This window comes from Pelobates fuscus, chromosome 1, assembly GCF_036172605.1.
Source record: "Pelobates fuscus isolate aPelFus1 chromosome 1, aPelFus1.pri, whole genome shotgun sequence".
NCBI lineage: Eukaryota > Metazoa > Chordata > Amphibia > Anura > Pelobatidae > Pelobates > Pelobates fuscus.
In genome coordinates, this window is record NC_086317.1 from 209601639 (window position 1) to 209619199 (window position 17561).

Sequence of the window (17561 nt, forward strand, 5' to 3'; positions counted from 1 at the left end):
CATTTGTCCCTCCCATCTCATCATTCAAACCAAGCATAGCCACATTTCCTCCACTACAAAATAGTATTTATATTACACATTAAAAAGTCATATTTCCTTTTTGACTGGTTTATTTTTCTCTCTTCCTATACACAACACATACATGTGTTTATATAAATATCTATATAATTACTACAACTCCCTATGACCTAAAACCTAGGACCAAGATTCACAACAGTTATCAAATTTGGGAGATACACATATGTATACAAGTATTCATGTGTGAATACACAACAGGAGGTCAGGGAGGTAACCACTCAGTTTTTCATGGCCACCAAGGTAATAGTTATACATTTAAGATAAACTGTATTATCCTGAAACTCTGGAAAAGCAGTGGCTCATTAGGATGCACTTTTGCACTTTGGGTATACACAAATAACATCTTATGATTAAAAATGCACTGATGTCTTCTACAAATAGAAAAGTTATTTTGCAGAGTTTTCACGTTATATATATGCAGACCAATATCTTGACCCCGCCCCCCACAAAAAAAAAAAAAAAGCTAAAAAAATGTGTATTGCAGCATTTTATATACAGGCAGTGTAGTGGGGCAGGCAGAGATAATTGCATTAGTGTTATCTTCTCTGTAAAAGGTATTATATGTAAAGTGCAACTGGGCTGATATGCTGGCTGCAACAGCAAAATGCTACCATGAGAGACCAAATGAGTGGGTTAAAAGGAGAAAGATAATAGGTCAGTGACTAATAGATGTTATTGGTTGAAATCAAGAAAGAAGGGAAATAAACTATATATTAGTCAGCTGCATAGATAAATACATTTAAATGAATTCATTAATAGTTACGTTTGCCCTTTAACCACGGTGTCAATAAAGTAGGTTTGCTATTAAAACTAATTTGATCCCTTTTCTGTGCCTTCATTTGAAAATACTGTATCAGCCTCTACTGGTGAATATGTTACACACAGTGGATACTTCAGAGATATATTTCTATTGAACGGCGAGAGACTAGTCCTGTCATCCTGCTGCTTGGGTGAGAGGAAGGTCGGAGGTGAACTCATGACTTCAAAGACAACCATATAATAAGACCCAAAAGTGAAGCTATGATAGCCAAAACAAGAATAATGATACACATCTTCTTCCGGGACTTTTTCTGGGGAGAAAAAAAAAAAAAAAAAAAAAAAATTAAAGGCTTGGGCCACAATGACCAAAATATTATTTCACTGTATGTAAATTAGAATTGAATCTTTAATCATGTATGTCTGCAGGCCAATTCATATTTTCAAACGTAAAGGAACACTTCCATTTGACTTGTAACTTGGGGTCCACTGGGCACTGCTTCTTGAGCTGGCCCTGCACTGAAGGGCTTAGCTCAGGAGAGTTACTGGAAGTCCCAAGCATGTGCTTTCAGCTCTCAGGTGGAAGAGGAGAGACAGGGAGCAGTCACTGGTGGACCTCCAGTAAGAAATTAAACCGTTCCAAAGTGCTCTGACTACTTACATGGTGAAGTGTTTTAAACGTATAGAGTGTTTTTAGGTCTAAATAAAAGCAACTGATGGAAACATGTTGAAGAGTAGATATAATTAGACTTTTATGCACAGCAAAATTTAAGTCAAATATAAATGAAACAAACAGAATACACTTTTCATATGCACACACCTAAATGAAGTGTACAATGACCTTATTTTTATTTTTATAAACCACTGTTTTTACCTGGTAGTATGCTGCACTCTGCAGCTGCTCTGTTCCTCGCTCTACATGAACCTCTGCACTTTCAACATTAGCTTCTATGCTGTCTGCAGAAGAAATTAGAAATCTTAGAGTCCCAACAGGAAATGCATATACAAAGTGTACAGTCAGCAATAAAAGGATGGTTGGGAACAAAAAAAAAATCCACACTATTCATATAGAGAAGGATAAACATGGAGAAAAAAAAAAATCAAAGGGAGACGAGTCACCAAAACCAATACAGCTCAATGTAGAGGTTCTGGTGTCTACGTGTCTACGGCATGTCCCTACAGCCTTTGCACTGTAAAAGGCAGTGTTTACATGGTTGGATAGTTACACATCTAATGGCAGTCACTCAGGAGTGTACAGCACTGGCATTCAGCATTCCTGCGCGGGAGATTCATCTCTATGAGGAAATGCTGATTGGTGCAGTGTTTTGCCAAACAGATACTCCACTGCCCAAAAGAAAAAAAAAGAAATTATAATCCTATTAAATCATACAAGAGTTTAATTATGCATTTTATTTTCACTGGGATATTGCAAAAAACAGCTTACATGAGTTGCAAATCTCATCTGCAGCCTTTGCAAGCCCTTCCATTCATTTTTAGTCTAAACTTCTTGTGGCTGTCTATTTGCAGTTATTCCAGTGAAGCTCAATGAAACGTATTTGCAAGGCAGGGCATTGTAACAATGATAATTTATAGAAGTTCCAGTTTCTATAGAAATCTGCACTTTTTCTAAAATGAAAATGAAACTAAATAATGCACGCTTCACAAATGAAGCACTTCGGTAAAGGGACTTTAGGAGTTTTCAGTGATCCTATAATACATACATTGTAAAAATGGAGAAAAGGGGAGGGAAACAGGGAAAGAGGAAAAAGATCTGTTCCCAAAATTTGAAATTAACAAATAGTTAAAAGTCCTTTATGTGAAATATAAGATGGGACATCAAAACACATCAAAATCTCCCCCTGATGAGCCTCAAACTTAGGCGAAACGCGCGTCGGGGCGCAATATTTTCTCTCTGTGCTCCTCTATAAGTATTGACTGGCGGTTGCCTCATTTAGATTCTATTTTTTACACGAGACGGCAGCCAGCCTCTCTTACAAACTTGGATTTGTTTAACCGGTAATAGCAACTACTAACAGACTTGCATTATTGGTCCCTTGATTATCATCAATTTTTGTTATGATGAATAGGCTGACGATTATAGACCACGACTAGGGTATCTAGTCAGCTCTGGGATCTGGGGTGCGATATATATATTTGTGTTTGCGCTCCTTATTAGTATCTGTTACAGGTTGGCTTTACTTGATTGTTAATTCTAGACGGTAGTCAGCCGTTCTAAATGAATATTCATTCGTCTTATCAGCAACAGCGACCGCCACCACTACAAACCTGCTTGACTGGTCCCCATATTATTATGTTGGGTCATGACGATTAGACCGACGAATACATACCACGATCAGGGAATTCAGTCAGCTCTGGGATCTTGACGGCAATTGGCCGTCAGGGGCACATACTTCAAGTTATCCTCATACCTATCAGGGTTCTATAGGACTTTACCATAGGATCTTTATATCTTAGGGTTGGTTTTCTAGCATTTCCCCTCTATTAGGAGGACTTGTCTCGTACACTTATTTCCTTACTCCCCTTTCCTGTACCAGATGCCCATGAAGGCATCTTTCTCACTACATCTCTGTTTTTCTGTACAGCTAATACACTCTCTGAACAGGATCCCTGTATGTTATCAGCTCTATCGCTACTATTTGATACCTGTTTCTGTACAACCATTTCTGTAATTGATTCTCGGTTTTTGACTGTCATAACTGACTCGATCCTCTAGTCAGCAAGTCATTACTGGGATAGCTTATTGTTTTGATGTCCCATCTTATATTTCACTAATAAAGGACTTTTAACTATTTGTTAATTTCAAATTTTGGGAACAGATCTTTTTCCTCTTTCCCTGTTTCCCTCCCCTTTTCTCCCTTTTTACAGTACATCTCTACATTGGGTTACCCCCTACCTTCTGTTCCTTGACTTTATAACAATATTATTAAGGCCATTTTCGTTAAACTATAATACATACATCACCCATGTTATTAGGTCTGGCCATATTAGAGATTGTAACCTTTAGAAACTTAACCCCCTTCCCCTAGAATAAAAAAAATAAAAAATTACCCATGAAAGACATATTAAAGACCTTCAGACTACCATAGGGCTATCAGAAGGTTTTCTTGTCCAATATTACATGTCACTTAATAGCTGGAAAGTATCATGAGCCGTGACATTTCTGAACCTAGCAAACAGTGTAAAAAGTTAATAATGAACTTACCTATCATCTCTCCTTGGTCATGAATCATGACTGCTAGATCCTTGAAAATCTGATTCACGTCAAGAATATCTGCCTGTCAGATGAACAAGTAAAATGAGAAAAAATACAAATAAAAAAAAAAGTGTTGCACAAAGACAATAGTGAATATTGTAAGCACTGTGATACAGTAAGCAATAAGCCTTTTAGAAAATACTGCAAGGCAAGTTTTTGCACAAGAACAATCTTTACATTACTTTTCCCATAAGTGCCTGTTTGTCTTTACCATACGATAAATGAACCGGTAACTAACCTGAAGTGGTCTGGGTGCCTATAGTGGTCCTTTAATAATTGGTGGTCTGGGTGCCAGGTCCATCTAGGGTTAACCCTGCCTGCTTCAAACATAGCAGTTTCAGATAAACTGCTATGTTTACATATGGGTTAATCCAGCCTCTAGTGGCTTTCTAATTGACAGCCACTAGAGGCACTTCCGCGCTTCTCACTGTGATTTTCACAGTGAGAAGATGCCAGCGTCCATAGGAAAGCATTGAGTAATGCTTTCCTATGGACTGACTGAATGCACGCGCGGCTCATGCCGCGCATGCGCATTCAGCGGATGACGTCGGAAGAGGGAGGAGAGTCCCCAGCGCCGAAGAAAGGTAAGAATTTAACACATTCCTCCTCCTTCAGCCTGGCGGGAGGGTGGCGGTGACCCAAAGACCCTATAGTGCCAGGAAAATGAGTTTGTTTTCCTGGCACTATAGTGGTCCTTTAATGTAACACTACAGTGCCAGGAATACAAGTATTTCTGACACTATAGTTCTAACATAACAGTTTAGCCCCGTCCCCTTGTCCCTAGTTAAAAAAAGGTGATTTTGCTAACCTTTTGCAGCACTGGATTAGGTGAGATCATCAAGTTTGAGGTCAGCCATGGGGATGGAGATAGCCGCAAGGAAACCCACAGGGAGTCTCCTCGCAGCTGGCTCCAACCCTTTGGCTGACACCAAACTTTATGATTTCCGCCAATCCATTGCTTTCCCACAGAGAATCATAGGGAGGCAATTGTGCATGCGCAGCAAAATGGCACGCTGCACCAATCAGCATCTTCTCAGAGATTTGTTGAATCAATGCATCTCTTTTGTTTAGTGTCTCCATGCAGAGTGTTGAGATGCTAAACATCAGTGCTGCACAGTGTGCAGCACTGACCCATGAAGCACCTCTAGTGGCAGTCTGAGTGACTGCCACTGGAGGTGTCCCTAGGGAGAAAAGTAAAAGGCAGTCTGAAAAGAGTGTTTACATGAAAATGGCTGCAGGGATATACACCAGAACAACATTAGGCTGTTGTTGTTCTGAGGTCTGTAGTGTCCATTTAATTTTCCACGAGTATACTGTTGCATATTGTGTAGCAACAATAGTGCCATGAGCCCAGCACCTCTTATAGAGGCTATACTACTTGAAATTGTGACTTTACAATGTACCAATAACCACACGAATGTTGTGACATATCACTGTTAAACAAATTTAAAAAAAAAAATAAACAAAAAAAACACCCAACCACTTTCACCACTCCTGTTTCATCCCTGATCAGTGTCATTTCAATCGTTGTGATTACGTTTTTGACTGACCATGTTCACATTGCAATAGTATCAGCCATCCAACCTGAGCGAGCAAGTGCCTTAGAAGCTACAGTATCAAGAGCATTAACAGACCCAACTTCTACTGAGCAAACAGAACATGCATGCCTGCTGTGCAAAGCTGATGTCATTACTTTGTCTGCCTGTGTGTTCATAGTGCAGAATGATCCTGAAGAATAGAGAAGGATAAACATAAGAAAAAAAAAAAAAAAAAAAAGGAAAATCAAAGGGAGACTAGAGTCACCAGAACCACTAGAGCGATCACATGGCGCCTGGGGGTCTTAAATTGGAGAGGCGGGACTCTCAGGGCTCAGTCCAGAGAGTCCCCCCAAAGAAGAAGATTGATCGCCAGCGGGGGAACGCGGCGATCGGTAAGTACATTACCGGTAACTATTACCGAGTGCCTCGACCCCTGCAGGGCGCCAAACTCGGAAGTGATTGCTCCGGGGGGAGAGGGGAAGGGCGATCACTTGGGTCCCCGGCAGTGTAGGGGGGTATTCCACGATGCCTCGATATCGAGGCATCATGTAATACCATAAGAGCGGCTGGAAGCGATCATGATCGCTTCCAGCACTCAAAATAGCCGCGGACGTACCAGGTACGTCCGAGGTCCTTAAAGGCTTTTTTTTGTTGGACGTACCTGGGATTAAAATAAGTCTTGGCCACTTTCTCACTTTGTCTGCTGTTTTTGTTCAGAGTGCTGCACGGACGTTCAACGTTTCCATGCTCTGCATGAAGGCGCTGAAAGTTCATCATAGAAATTTATTGCTTCAATGAATCTCTATGAGGAGATGCTGATTGGCGCAGTGCAGTATTTAGTAACGCATGCACAATAGCCTATTGGCTAAAATCATCAAGTTTGAGGATCTCAGCAAACAGGGCGGAGCCATCCAAGACAGACGCACATGTGAGTAATAATCACCTTTCACTTAGCCAACAGGGCGTCAGGCCACCTTAACATCGCTTTCATAGCTGTAGTGACAGGAATACATGTTTGTATACCTGTCACTATAGTGTTCTGTTGAGTAGAAAGTATGGCAAATCCTTAATAATTTGCCTAATACAGGGGTGGGCAAATAGCAGATCCTCAGAATTTGCAGAACTGCAACCATGATGCTTTGCTATTCTAAAGTCTGGTAAAGCATCAGGATAGTTGTAGTTTCAAAGCTATCTTGTGCCCAGCCCTGTAATACAAGAAAAGGAATGTTGATATTTTTCAGGGTTGGCAAAACAGTACCCTTGCAATAAAAAAAAAAAATAAAAAAAAGAAAAGAAAAGAAAAAAAAAATGAAAAACCTGCGCAAAAATATATTGTATCCTAGGCATCCACTAATGGAAATTTTACCAGACTACTTTCATGGCACATCAAAAGATATTATCCACACCAACGCACAACCTGAAAAGGTCCATGATAACAGTGTTCCCCAAATCTGAATTATTAACAAAGAAGAAAAATTTCTGTGGCTTTCTGTGGCTGCTAGGGAATCTGGCAGCTACATGCTTTCAGAATAGCTAGACCTCCTTGGATCCCGACTTCCAGTTTCCACTTTCCTCCACTAACCAGACACACTGTGATCTATACATCAACATGCTAGGAACTGTCAGATGTTGAGCAAATCACTAGGGGGCATATGCGGTTGTAGCCTTCTCCATTTCCATTCACAGTGGTAACTTTACAGTGTCAAGTAACCTTTAGCACTGGCTAGTAGCTTAGAACTTAAACTTTTAAGCCCATTTTTGGTAAAAAAAAAAAAATGAGGACCCAAATTTAGCTTGGCACTGAGTAAAAAGTGATGCATCGTAAGCTTTTTATGAGCATTTGACTGGGGCATAAATATATATGAAACAAACCAATGGACACCCCTACTATAACATTATGGAGCACAAATTTGGTCAAGGGAGTAAAAACCACCTAACAGTAGATGGGTATGTAGCAGTTTGGGTTTAAGAAACACTACAAAAAGTTCCATTCAGCTTTTAACACTCCACAGTTACACAATTCATACAAAAGCAGAGCAACGTCCTTACCTCTAGTTTTTCTATGGCACTCTCCCTTTCTTTTATAAGTTCAAGATCCTGTTCTGTTATTTCAATATCTTCCTCTTGGCTCTGCATTTGGTTCCAATCATCGTTGCTTAAAAAAGTAAAAAATAAATAAATAAATAAAAACAAAACGGCAAAATCAGAGGCACGGACGATTAATTAATTAAACTAAAAGCATACACATTTTTATCTACATACATACAGAGCCAGCATTCCCTAGAAGAATTAGGAGGTGGGTAAATCTTGTAATATTTACGTGCAAAAAGTCACAGTACGTTATATGGAAACATACCGGATTATTAACTGCATTTTAAATGCCTTTCGGTGGGTCCCCACTCAGTTCTCAAGCTGGTTTTAGCTCATCTTGTGCCATTACAGAGAGAACATGTCTGAAACATAGACTGGTCCCACCCATACGGGCAGTCCAGATCCGAAATGCCAGCAAGTTCCCTCTGCACGAGAGACACAGAAACCCCAGACTATCGTTTCAGCCTTGTTAGGCATCATCAGTAAGGTATAGCTGAATGGACGAATTCTGACTGAATTGCCAATTTTAATTTTTAGTAAAGCCAATTCAATTTGGAATTTTTTCAAACTGGCAGAATGCTTTTTTCATATCAATCCTAAAGAAACAAGTGGGATTTGGACATTTACAAAGCACCGGTTTTAAAGAAAATGCAGACTGAAAACATCCATTCATTTGCAAATTATCATTCGTTTGTAATAACTTAATGCATACACTCCCAGAAGGTCAGTGATTCCACAATAATAGAGGGTCAGTGATTCCACAATAACACATTTTATTTTTTCTAGGTAAATGAAATTCACATAGTTCTGTATCTGTACAGGGCTAGCGCTGCAAAACCCAGACATTTTGAAATAGTGTGAACAATGTCAGAATAGCCCCATATGTCTATACTACAGTTATACGAGTATTAACTCCATAATACAGTGTTTGTGGCCATGAGCAAACATGGATACCCAGAGGGCATCCAACAAAGGTTTCAGGAATTACAAATTTAATCATTAGATAGTGATTTTGAGAACATAGGATATAGACTGAATTGTGGACAACAGTTTTAAAATAGGAGACTTTATCTTTCACATATCAAACTTACTTGTCAAATGAAACAAGCTGTTCTTCTTTCTGCTTTTCATCATTCTAAACATAAAAAGTTATTTAAACATCAGAAGGATGACATGTACATACATAAAGTGTCTTGTACATAACACGGACTTCAAACAAACTGGCAGAATACACATAAGTATTCACATAAGGAACATCACAGCAATTTCAGAGTATGGTGTCTCTTACCGATAAACGTGAGCCAGCTCTGGCACGGGCAACAGTCTCCTTCTCTTTTTGAGAGACCTGTCTCTGGATAGCTTGGAAGTGGTTGAGGGCAGCAGAGAAATCATTCATAAGACGCTCCTTCTGGAGCTTCTGCTGCCGCTGAGGAGGTAGAAAGCAGAGAGGATAGCTAATTCACAAAGCAAACAATTAAGTTACAGGCAGCGCAGTCACACACCATTCCTAGAGAATTAATTGAAAGGTTACCTCTGAACTATGGGTAATGGATGCCTTTAACCCATGTAAACCCAACAGGCAGTTGTTGTGGAAAGTACCAAAAAAAAAAAAAACACACACACACACACACACACACACACCACAGTTGGTCCCGCCCACTCTTTGTTTTGATTTAGCACACATACTTTCTTAAATGGGGCACATGATTTATTTATACCATGATACTTTGGTTTGAAACATCCATAAAAGAAAGCATTTTTAAAAAGATAATTAACAAAGGTTTATAAACAATATTAAAGTAAAAAAACTAAAATAATGAAAACATTCCTGCAAGTATAAATTCCTCTTTGTACCTTACATAACTATAGGTCAATTCCAGACACTGATAGATCACTCTGCATCCTCTATAACCAGAACAAAAAAATGTGTTTCGCAAGAAAATGTGAAATGTAAAGATTAAAATAGGCACTCTATTACTACTGGCAAGGATTATAAAGGAAGTAGTGTGCTTGGGATTAAAGGAACATTATAGCCAGCGACACCACTTCATTTCAAGGAAGTGGTCTGGGTACCATGTGCCCTCCATTTCTATGGGAAAGCACTGCATTGGCTGATACTGATTTTGATGATCTCAGTCAAAGAGGCAGAGCAGCACACTGGAGACCCTTGCTGCGAGTGAGAAAAGTTAAGTTAAATCACGGTTTTAACAGAGGCAATAGAGGCCAGGTCACCTAAACAGTGACTTCAGCATTATAGTGCTAGGTATACACATTTGTATTCCTACTGCTAAAGTCTCATTTTATAAGGCTAATTATGTGAATAAACACATAAGTATAACTTCCTAATACCACATTACTTCCTTTATGATTATGTAATCAGTTCAGCATGATTTTGCATGAATAAGCTGAATTTGCTCAAGTTGAAATTGCTATGTCTCTCACAGACCAGTTGATGGTCTCTAGCACAGTCGAATCATTCTTTTATTACCTTCCCATGGAAATCATGTGCTAGTCAGTCATTCATCTTCACGCAAGCTTTAACCAAAAGAGCATGTTAGAGATATTCTATTTAACTGCTCATGTGTGGTCAATTTAAAAGTAAATCTTATTAGCAAGACAAGCTCCGTGAAAAGGCCAAAATGGGATGGGATGTACACAATGGGAGTAATGTTTAAGACCATATTCCAACAAGTAAAAGAAAAATACATTCATGTGTCTCTTCAGTGTGACATTCAGGTAGCTTTATTCCTTAGCAGTTGGTACAAAGTGTAAATAGCACCCAATTAATGTGTCAGTCCACGGAGAGCACTTTTTAAGTAAGAGTTTTACAATTGAAATGACTTTTTATGTAGTTGCTTTGAAGCATAAATTAACAAGCAGGTTTTGTGTGTGTGTGTGTATATATATTTTTTTCCCCTTAATTCAGCAAACCCCCTCCTTTTTCTTTTCTTATTTAACATTTACTCTTTTCATATAACTCTTTCTTTCTAACGGACTATGAAGGAATATCATTGAAAGGCCAGCATGGGAAGTTACCTGCTCAACTGGGGATATTGGGGTAGGAACAGAAGCAAGGTCCTTCAAATATGTGTTGGTCTCCTTGGCCAAGACATTAGTGGAATGTTGAATCTGCTGCCTACATAGGATGGAACAACACAGAAATGTGAGTTAAGTAGTTAAAGTGATGAGAGTGTTCAGTGAGTGTTTGTAGCATTGATGGAAATAGAATGAAAAGATTTGTGCTAGGTACAAAAAACAAAATGAAGGAATATTATTGCATTAAAACATCTTACAGGTTCTGCTGGAGTTTAGTGGAATCTTTGCTGGTGCCAAGTTGATTTAATAAGCTCTGGATCTGAGCAGCTTTGAAGAAAGAAAAAAAAAAAAAAACACAATTAGAGAGCGAACAACAAAAAGTCAAAATACATTTCACCCAACAAACTATTGTTCTTAATTCTAAGCAACATGGATTCTGTGAACGGAAACAAATTTGGAAAACTGAGAAGAAAAGAAAATCCTAGTCAATGTTACAGAAATAGGAAATGCCCTATTGAGAAATGCTTTCCTATAGGCATTTTTAATGCGCATTCGGCTCCACTCAGGAACTGACGTCGGAGGGGGAGGAGAGGTCACCAGCGCAGAGGGAGCCCTGCGCTGGATAAAGGTAAGTGGCTGAAGGGGTTTTAACCCGTTCAGCCCAGCGGGAGGGACCTTAAGGAGAATATATATATATATATATATATATATATATATATATATATATATATATATATATATATATATATATATATATATATATATATATATATATATATATTCAGGAAGACAGGTTTGTTTTCCCGAGACTATAGAGGTCCTTTAAAGATTTATATCTGTCCAAATACCTCATAGAAATCTTTCTTTTGGATTTCTTGCTAATTCAAGTCTGTCTGCATATATAAATGGGTTTCTGGTATTATGAGGGAAATTATGAATTTCTATGGCTCTTGTTTAAATAATTGTTAAATGCTTTAACTTGCCTCACAAACGTTGTGGCTTTAAAAGAAGCTTTACAGACCAGACTGCACGTGACCATGACAGTGACACAATTACATAGGCATGTCCAAGTTCAGCCACCCGCACATCTGTTTTTGTTGTTGATCCAAAAGAAGTGCTTCCTATTTTTTTTAGCAACATTTTTTTGACCCTAGAAAGGCATTGGGATCTCTCCTTGGATCAAAAAAGTAGTTTGCCCACATATTAAAAATTATATCCCTGAATATTATTATGTTTTTGCAAGTATTCATCCAGTTGCTGTTTAACCCCTTAAGGACACATGACATGTGTGACATGTCATGATTTCCTTTTATTCCAGAAGTTTGGTCCTTAAGGGGTTAAATATATGTACAGACTATGATAAAAACATCTCTTGAGGCAGAGGCACCAAATATATTTGTATAATGTTATCATATCCCCTCTGAGGCGCCGTTTTATTTCTTTTATTAGTTTAGTAGCCTTGCCCCTGCACATTTTTTAGTGTCATAATATCCTCCTTTAGAATAAGTGCCCAAAATTGCACAGCATATTTAGGGCGTGGTCTTACCATTTTCATTTCAAGAATTAATGCCCCATTTTATACATGACAATACCTTACTGGCCTTAGCAACTGCTGGTTGACATTGCACATTGTTGCCTAGTTTGTTGTCAAGGACAATTCCCAAATCCTTCTTGAGCGTTAGCCCTAATTCACTACTGCTTGGGGTGTAAGTTGCATGAGCATTCTTTACCCCATAAGTGCATAACTTTGCATTTACCTACATGAAACTTAATCTGCCATTTGAATGGTACCCTATGCAATGTATATCCATGAATACTTAATGTATTTACCTTTTGCCTATTAAGTGTATGTTATTTACATTTTTTGTTTATCCCTACTCCCCTTTTTCTTTGTATACCCAAATTAAGAACATTTTCACAATACCATTTTGGGGGAGAGGAGGGCAGAAGAGAAACAAAACATCTTTATTTCCAGCATGGAGTCCTTTCATCTCTTTGATAGCCAAAAGGTGAATATTTTTCCTACTAATTACAGGGTTAAACACTGCAGTAATGAATGCAGCTCTTATCACCTAAACACACACAGATACTTTTTGCACTCTGACATAATAACAGCCCTAAACACAATGTTATCAATTTTCAGAAAGAGCCCTTATCAAATGTAAAATATCTAATTTTCAAATACCTAATCAGACATTTGGAGGACAGCTGAAGTTTCCATACAAAGGAGAACATTGTTCATAAATTAACTAAATACAAAAGCAGCACTAGGACAATATATAGAAAAACATTTTTTTTTTAAAAATCCACCCACAAAAAAATATATTAGAAGCACATGGTTCATGGTCATTTTCTTAATAGACTATCACAAGGTTTTTAACACAAGAAGAGAGGAATTAGATCCATGGTATATGTGAACCACTTAAGGACCTCAGGAAGGTCTATGCCGTTATAGAGTGCAGGGCTTTAAATCCCTGCTGGTACCAAGGTGCCCCAGAAATCACTGCATATGCGAGGGTCCCCTCAGACGGGTGCCACAATAAGTGGTTCCAGACCAACGGACACACTATGTGCAGCACACAAAGTGAGCATGGCACATAACCCTCTAAAATCCTTTTAAATACCGTGGCTAAGGAATCACTCTCAGCCATGGTGTTTCTAAACCTGCACCAAGGTAAAAAAAATAACCTTGTTCAAGTCTCCCTGCATGCCTACAACTGCCAAAAAACACCCGTGCTAAATAGTTGGACATTGCCTTTTCAAAATATATAGACTCAAGAAAAAAAAAGTCATGACTGAAACGTACGTTGACATCATTTGATTGCCGAATCACTTCTGACATTATCAGAAGTGATTTTCTGAGCCAATCACAATGCTTTCACATATGATTGTCTGGGACTGTCAGGAGCAGAGGAAGGGCAGAGCCAGCACAATTCAAACACAGCCCTGGTCAATCAGCATCTTCTTCAGCACTGCCCCAGGAAGCATCTCTAGCAGCCACCTGAGGAGTGACCAGTGGAGTGATCACTAGGCTGTAATGTAAACACTGCATCTCCTCTGAAAAGACTGTTTACTGCAAAATGCATAAAGAAAATGATTATACTCACCAGAATACAACAAGCTCTAGTTGTTCTAGTGACTATAGTGTCCCTTTTAGAGAGGCATATGTAGGATCATGATTTGATTCACTGCCCAGGCACACAATTTTTGTAGCACTTCGCAGATATACTGAACACGTTATTTGTTTTGCTGAGTTTTAAATCATGGGTTCACAGACAATCTCAGACAGGGAAGACAACAATGCAATCCCTGTTTGCACAGAATGCCAAACAGCAATATACATCTAAATGATGCCTTACTAGTGAATGTATGGAACATTTAAAATAACGGTCATGAATCTGTTATTTTGATTAAAGGGACACTATAGTCGCCACAACACCTACAGATTAATGTAGTTGTTCTGGTGTCTACTGCCTGTCACTGCAGATTTTTCAATGTAAACACTGACTATTCAGAGACAAGGCAGTGTTTACATTACTGCCTAGGAACACCTGAACGCTCCCCAAACAGATGCACTAATTCAATGCATCTCTAGGAGGAGATGCTGACTGGTGCAGCGCATAATTTTGCCACATATGCGTGATAGTCTCCCAATTGGAAAGCAATGGATTGGCTGAGATCATCAAGGGGATGGTGCGGGCCGGAGTCAGCCTTGAGGAGACCAGTTAGGCGTTGGATAAAAGTCAGTTAAATCACCTTAACAGGTGACATGGGGGGAAACCTATAGTGTGAGGAAAGTTTGTATTCCTGACACCATAGTGGTCCTTTAAATGGAAGCCCAAATACCCTGGTGCCCTTCCTAGTGTAAGTTTTCTAGCTGGAAGCTCTCTGCATGGAGATAAACCTGCACCTCATTGACAGAGTGATCAGATAACTTTTTTTTGCCCCTCTTCTAATTAGCTTTAACATCTTCCCCGATGGCCCAGTGGGTGTTAATAAATCTCTGATGGACGATAAATGACTCCCATTTATTCAGCAGGGATTAATATTAAATACTTGGTGGTAAAGTGGTCTTAACTATTTCCTGATGATCTGGTGGTGTATGGGGTCTAAATAACTATTTATTCAAATATTTATAGCATTTTTTAATTTTTTTTTTACATGAGGTTAAAAATCTATCCATTAGTTAAGGAAACCATTATCTTCAAAAATGAAGGATATGAATAACATATGTACTGCAGAACTAACCTAATGACAAAGACGTGCTTAATAGGATATTGTATGTCCATCCACACCCACAGTTTCCTTTCTTGCATCCTGTCCACATTTACTCCAGGATCTACTCTATACTAATGCTCATCTATATATGCAAGATAGATAGATGCACGCACACACACGTAAACATTTATTGACATATTAGAAAATATACACCATCTGATTAGTGTAAAGAACACTTTCTTCTTTAACCCTTAGTAATACTTTTAAACATATATGGATCCAATTGTATAGCATTACATATACTACTGGAACATTGCATTTCTGTAGATTTACAGATGTTTCTCCCCCCCCCCCCCCCCAAAAGATTTCTACTCCCACAATCCTCAGCCATCCAGGTCTGCCCAGCAATGACTAGAGCAGTAAAAATGGCATTCCATCTGTTGTGGACTGTGTTTCACATTACTCCCAGACAGCAATGCATCAAGCCAGATGTCAGTGATTCCTGTCACAGGACCATACCCAGGTGTAATGCAAGTATGAGCAATATGGGAGTAATCTTAACATGTTGCACATACACAGCCCTGTGTGCAAAGCTTACTCTCATCCACCCATTCCTGTGACAGCAGTGCTGTTACAAGTGTAGCCCAACCCTGCACTCACATAAACAGAAAGGGACCATTTCCCTTCCTCCCCCACGAATGCTGTCAGTGTGATGCTGTCAGTGTGCACAGGGCTGTGTGTGTGTGTGTATGTGTGATGCTGTGTGTGTGAGAGAGATGCTGTCAGTGTGTGTGTGTGTGATGCTGTGTGTGTGTGTGTGATGCTGTCAGTATGTGTGTGAGTATGTGTGATGTTGTGTGTGTGTGATGCTGTCAGTGTGTGAGATGAAGGGCACCGTGTCCGGAGCGGACACTCACTGTTATGTGTGATCCTCTGGACGTTGCCGCTGCAGGTCTGGATGATGCTGTTAAAGTCCCGGCCCCGGGCCGCGGTCTGTTGCCTGTAGGCGGACATGATGCTGCTCGGTCGGCCTGTGTGATCCCGTCCGCCGGTCACTGCCTCACTACGCAGCAGCAGAACGACGCCCGAGAGGCTAGATCAGCTTGATGATGTCACTGCCCTCGCCAGCCAATAGCAAGCTAGTTTCCATTGGCGAGGGATGCATGTACTAGGCGCAATGGGCGTAGCGCGGTGATTGGCTGTGACGCGTTCTTTATACCACGTGATGTTGGGTGTGGCGGGAGACCTGATGTTGGAAGAAATGGGTTCTTATATAAATATCGTGAATATAGAATAATCTATCAGACTCAGCTCACTGTTATTGTGTCACTCTTTACAAGGTGGTTGATCTGAACAATGTGTAATGTATGAGAGCTGCTCAATTAAACAGGCAATAGACAATACAGAGTCAATTACAATTTTTAGCTCAATATAGCCAAACTGGAGAATTTGTCGGCTGCAATTTACTATTCCAATAATACACAATCTTAATTTAGGAAATAAACTCATAAAGTGCGGATGGCTTAACTGTAGGGTTACGAAATCCACCATGTTTACATATACATATAGATGGGCGGCGCATCAAAAGGGTTGCCCCGTAGAATTATGTGTCCCTGAAAACATGGTGGATATGGAAACCTTACTTAAAGGGTTATTCTAACCCTTTTTGTGCAATCATATTTTTAGTTTTGTTTATAGTGCTCTATTAGGCATAGCTCTCTCCCTTTATTATAAAAAAAATATATATTGCTAATACAGAGTTTAAAACGATGGTGTAACGGATCGACGGGCACCCCGACTGGGTACCTCCGTTGAAGGAAGCTCCTAGCGCTTCCTGAGGACTCCAAGCACTGCAGCAGACACCACAACCACCGAACCGGAGAATCATACGAATGCTCTCAAGTATATGAATGCTGTAAACAGCTGAACAGCTAAAAGCATTCAATCAGCTTACACTCCTGGCAATCAGCATACAATCCAATTCCCCCAATAACGAGATGACACTTAGTTTTGAGGTCAAAGCAGAACTAACAGTAAAATACACAAGGTTACATTTATTACATAAAATACAGACATTCTACCTATCCCCAGATAGCTTAGATCTGAGCGCACATTATTACCGGATGGCGCTCAGATCACATACATACAGTTCAATCGCCATGGAGTCTTTCATACAGTCTTTCAGTATACGGCTGGGCTCCATGGCATAGCTATCTGGGGTAGCATGGCTTTAACAGTCCACAGAAAGGCACAAACCAGCCTTTCTGCAGGGAAAAAGAACAGGGGCCATAGTCTAAAGGGAGCAGGCGAGCAACCAGGCTTCTCCAGTGCACAGTGGCGAGGTTGGTTCCGCCACAGATGGGCAAGAGTTTTCTGAACTCTGTCCCGACGTCATAGAGCGTCATTGATTTCTATTCTATGGTCCAATCGCATTTGATTGGACTGTTTTGCCAGCAAGGAAGGAAGTGGGTGTACCCAGGGAGGGAGTGAAATTTAATTGGGAAAAAAAATGTCTATAGGAAGGTTGCCAACCTGCAGTGTGTGCTGAGGACATATGTTATGTGCCAGGG

At 39.7% G+C, this 17561-nt stretch overlaps 1 protein-coding gene across 1 annotated transcript; it reads right to left on the reverse strand.

Moving 5' to 3' along the window:
- Positions 1–343: 343 nt before the first annotated feature.
- Positions 344–16124, reverse strand: STX12 (syntaxin 12). The gene is made up of 9 exons (XM_063454103.1): positions 15909–16124; positions 11031–11100; positions 10774–10873; positions 9026–9163; positions 8829–8872; positions 7696–7801; positions 4058–4130; positions 1709–1791; positions 344–1148 (listed from the first exon to the last, which is right to left on the reverse strand). Exons 1-9 carry the CDS (start codon positions 16003–16005, stop codon positions 1053–1055), a joined length of 807 nt encoding a protein of 268 aa, XP_063310173.1. The 5' UTR covers positions 16006–16124; the 3' UTR covers positions 344–1052.
- Positions 16125–17561: the final 1437 nt, after the last annotated feature.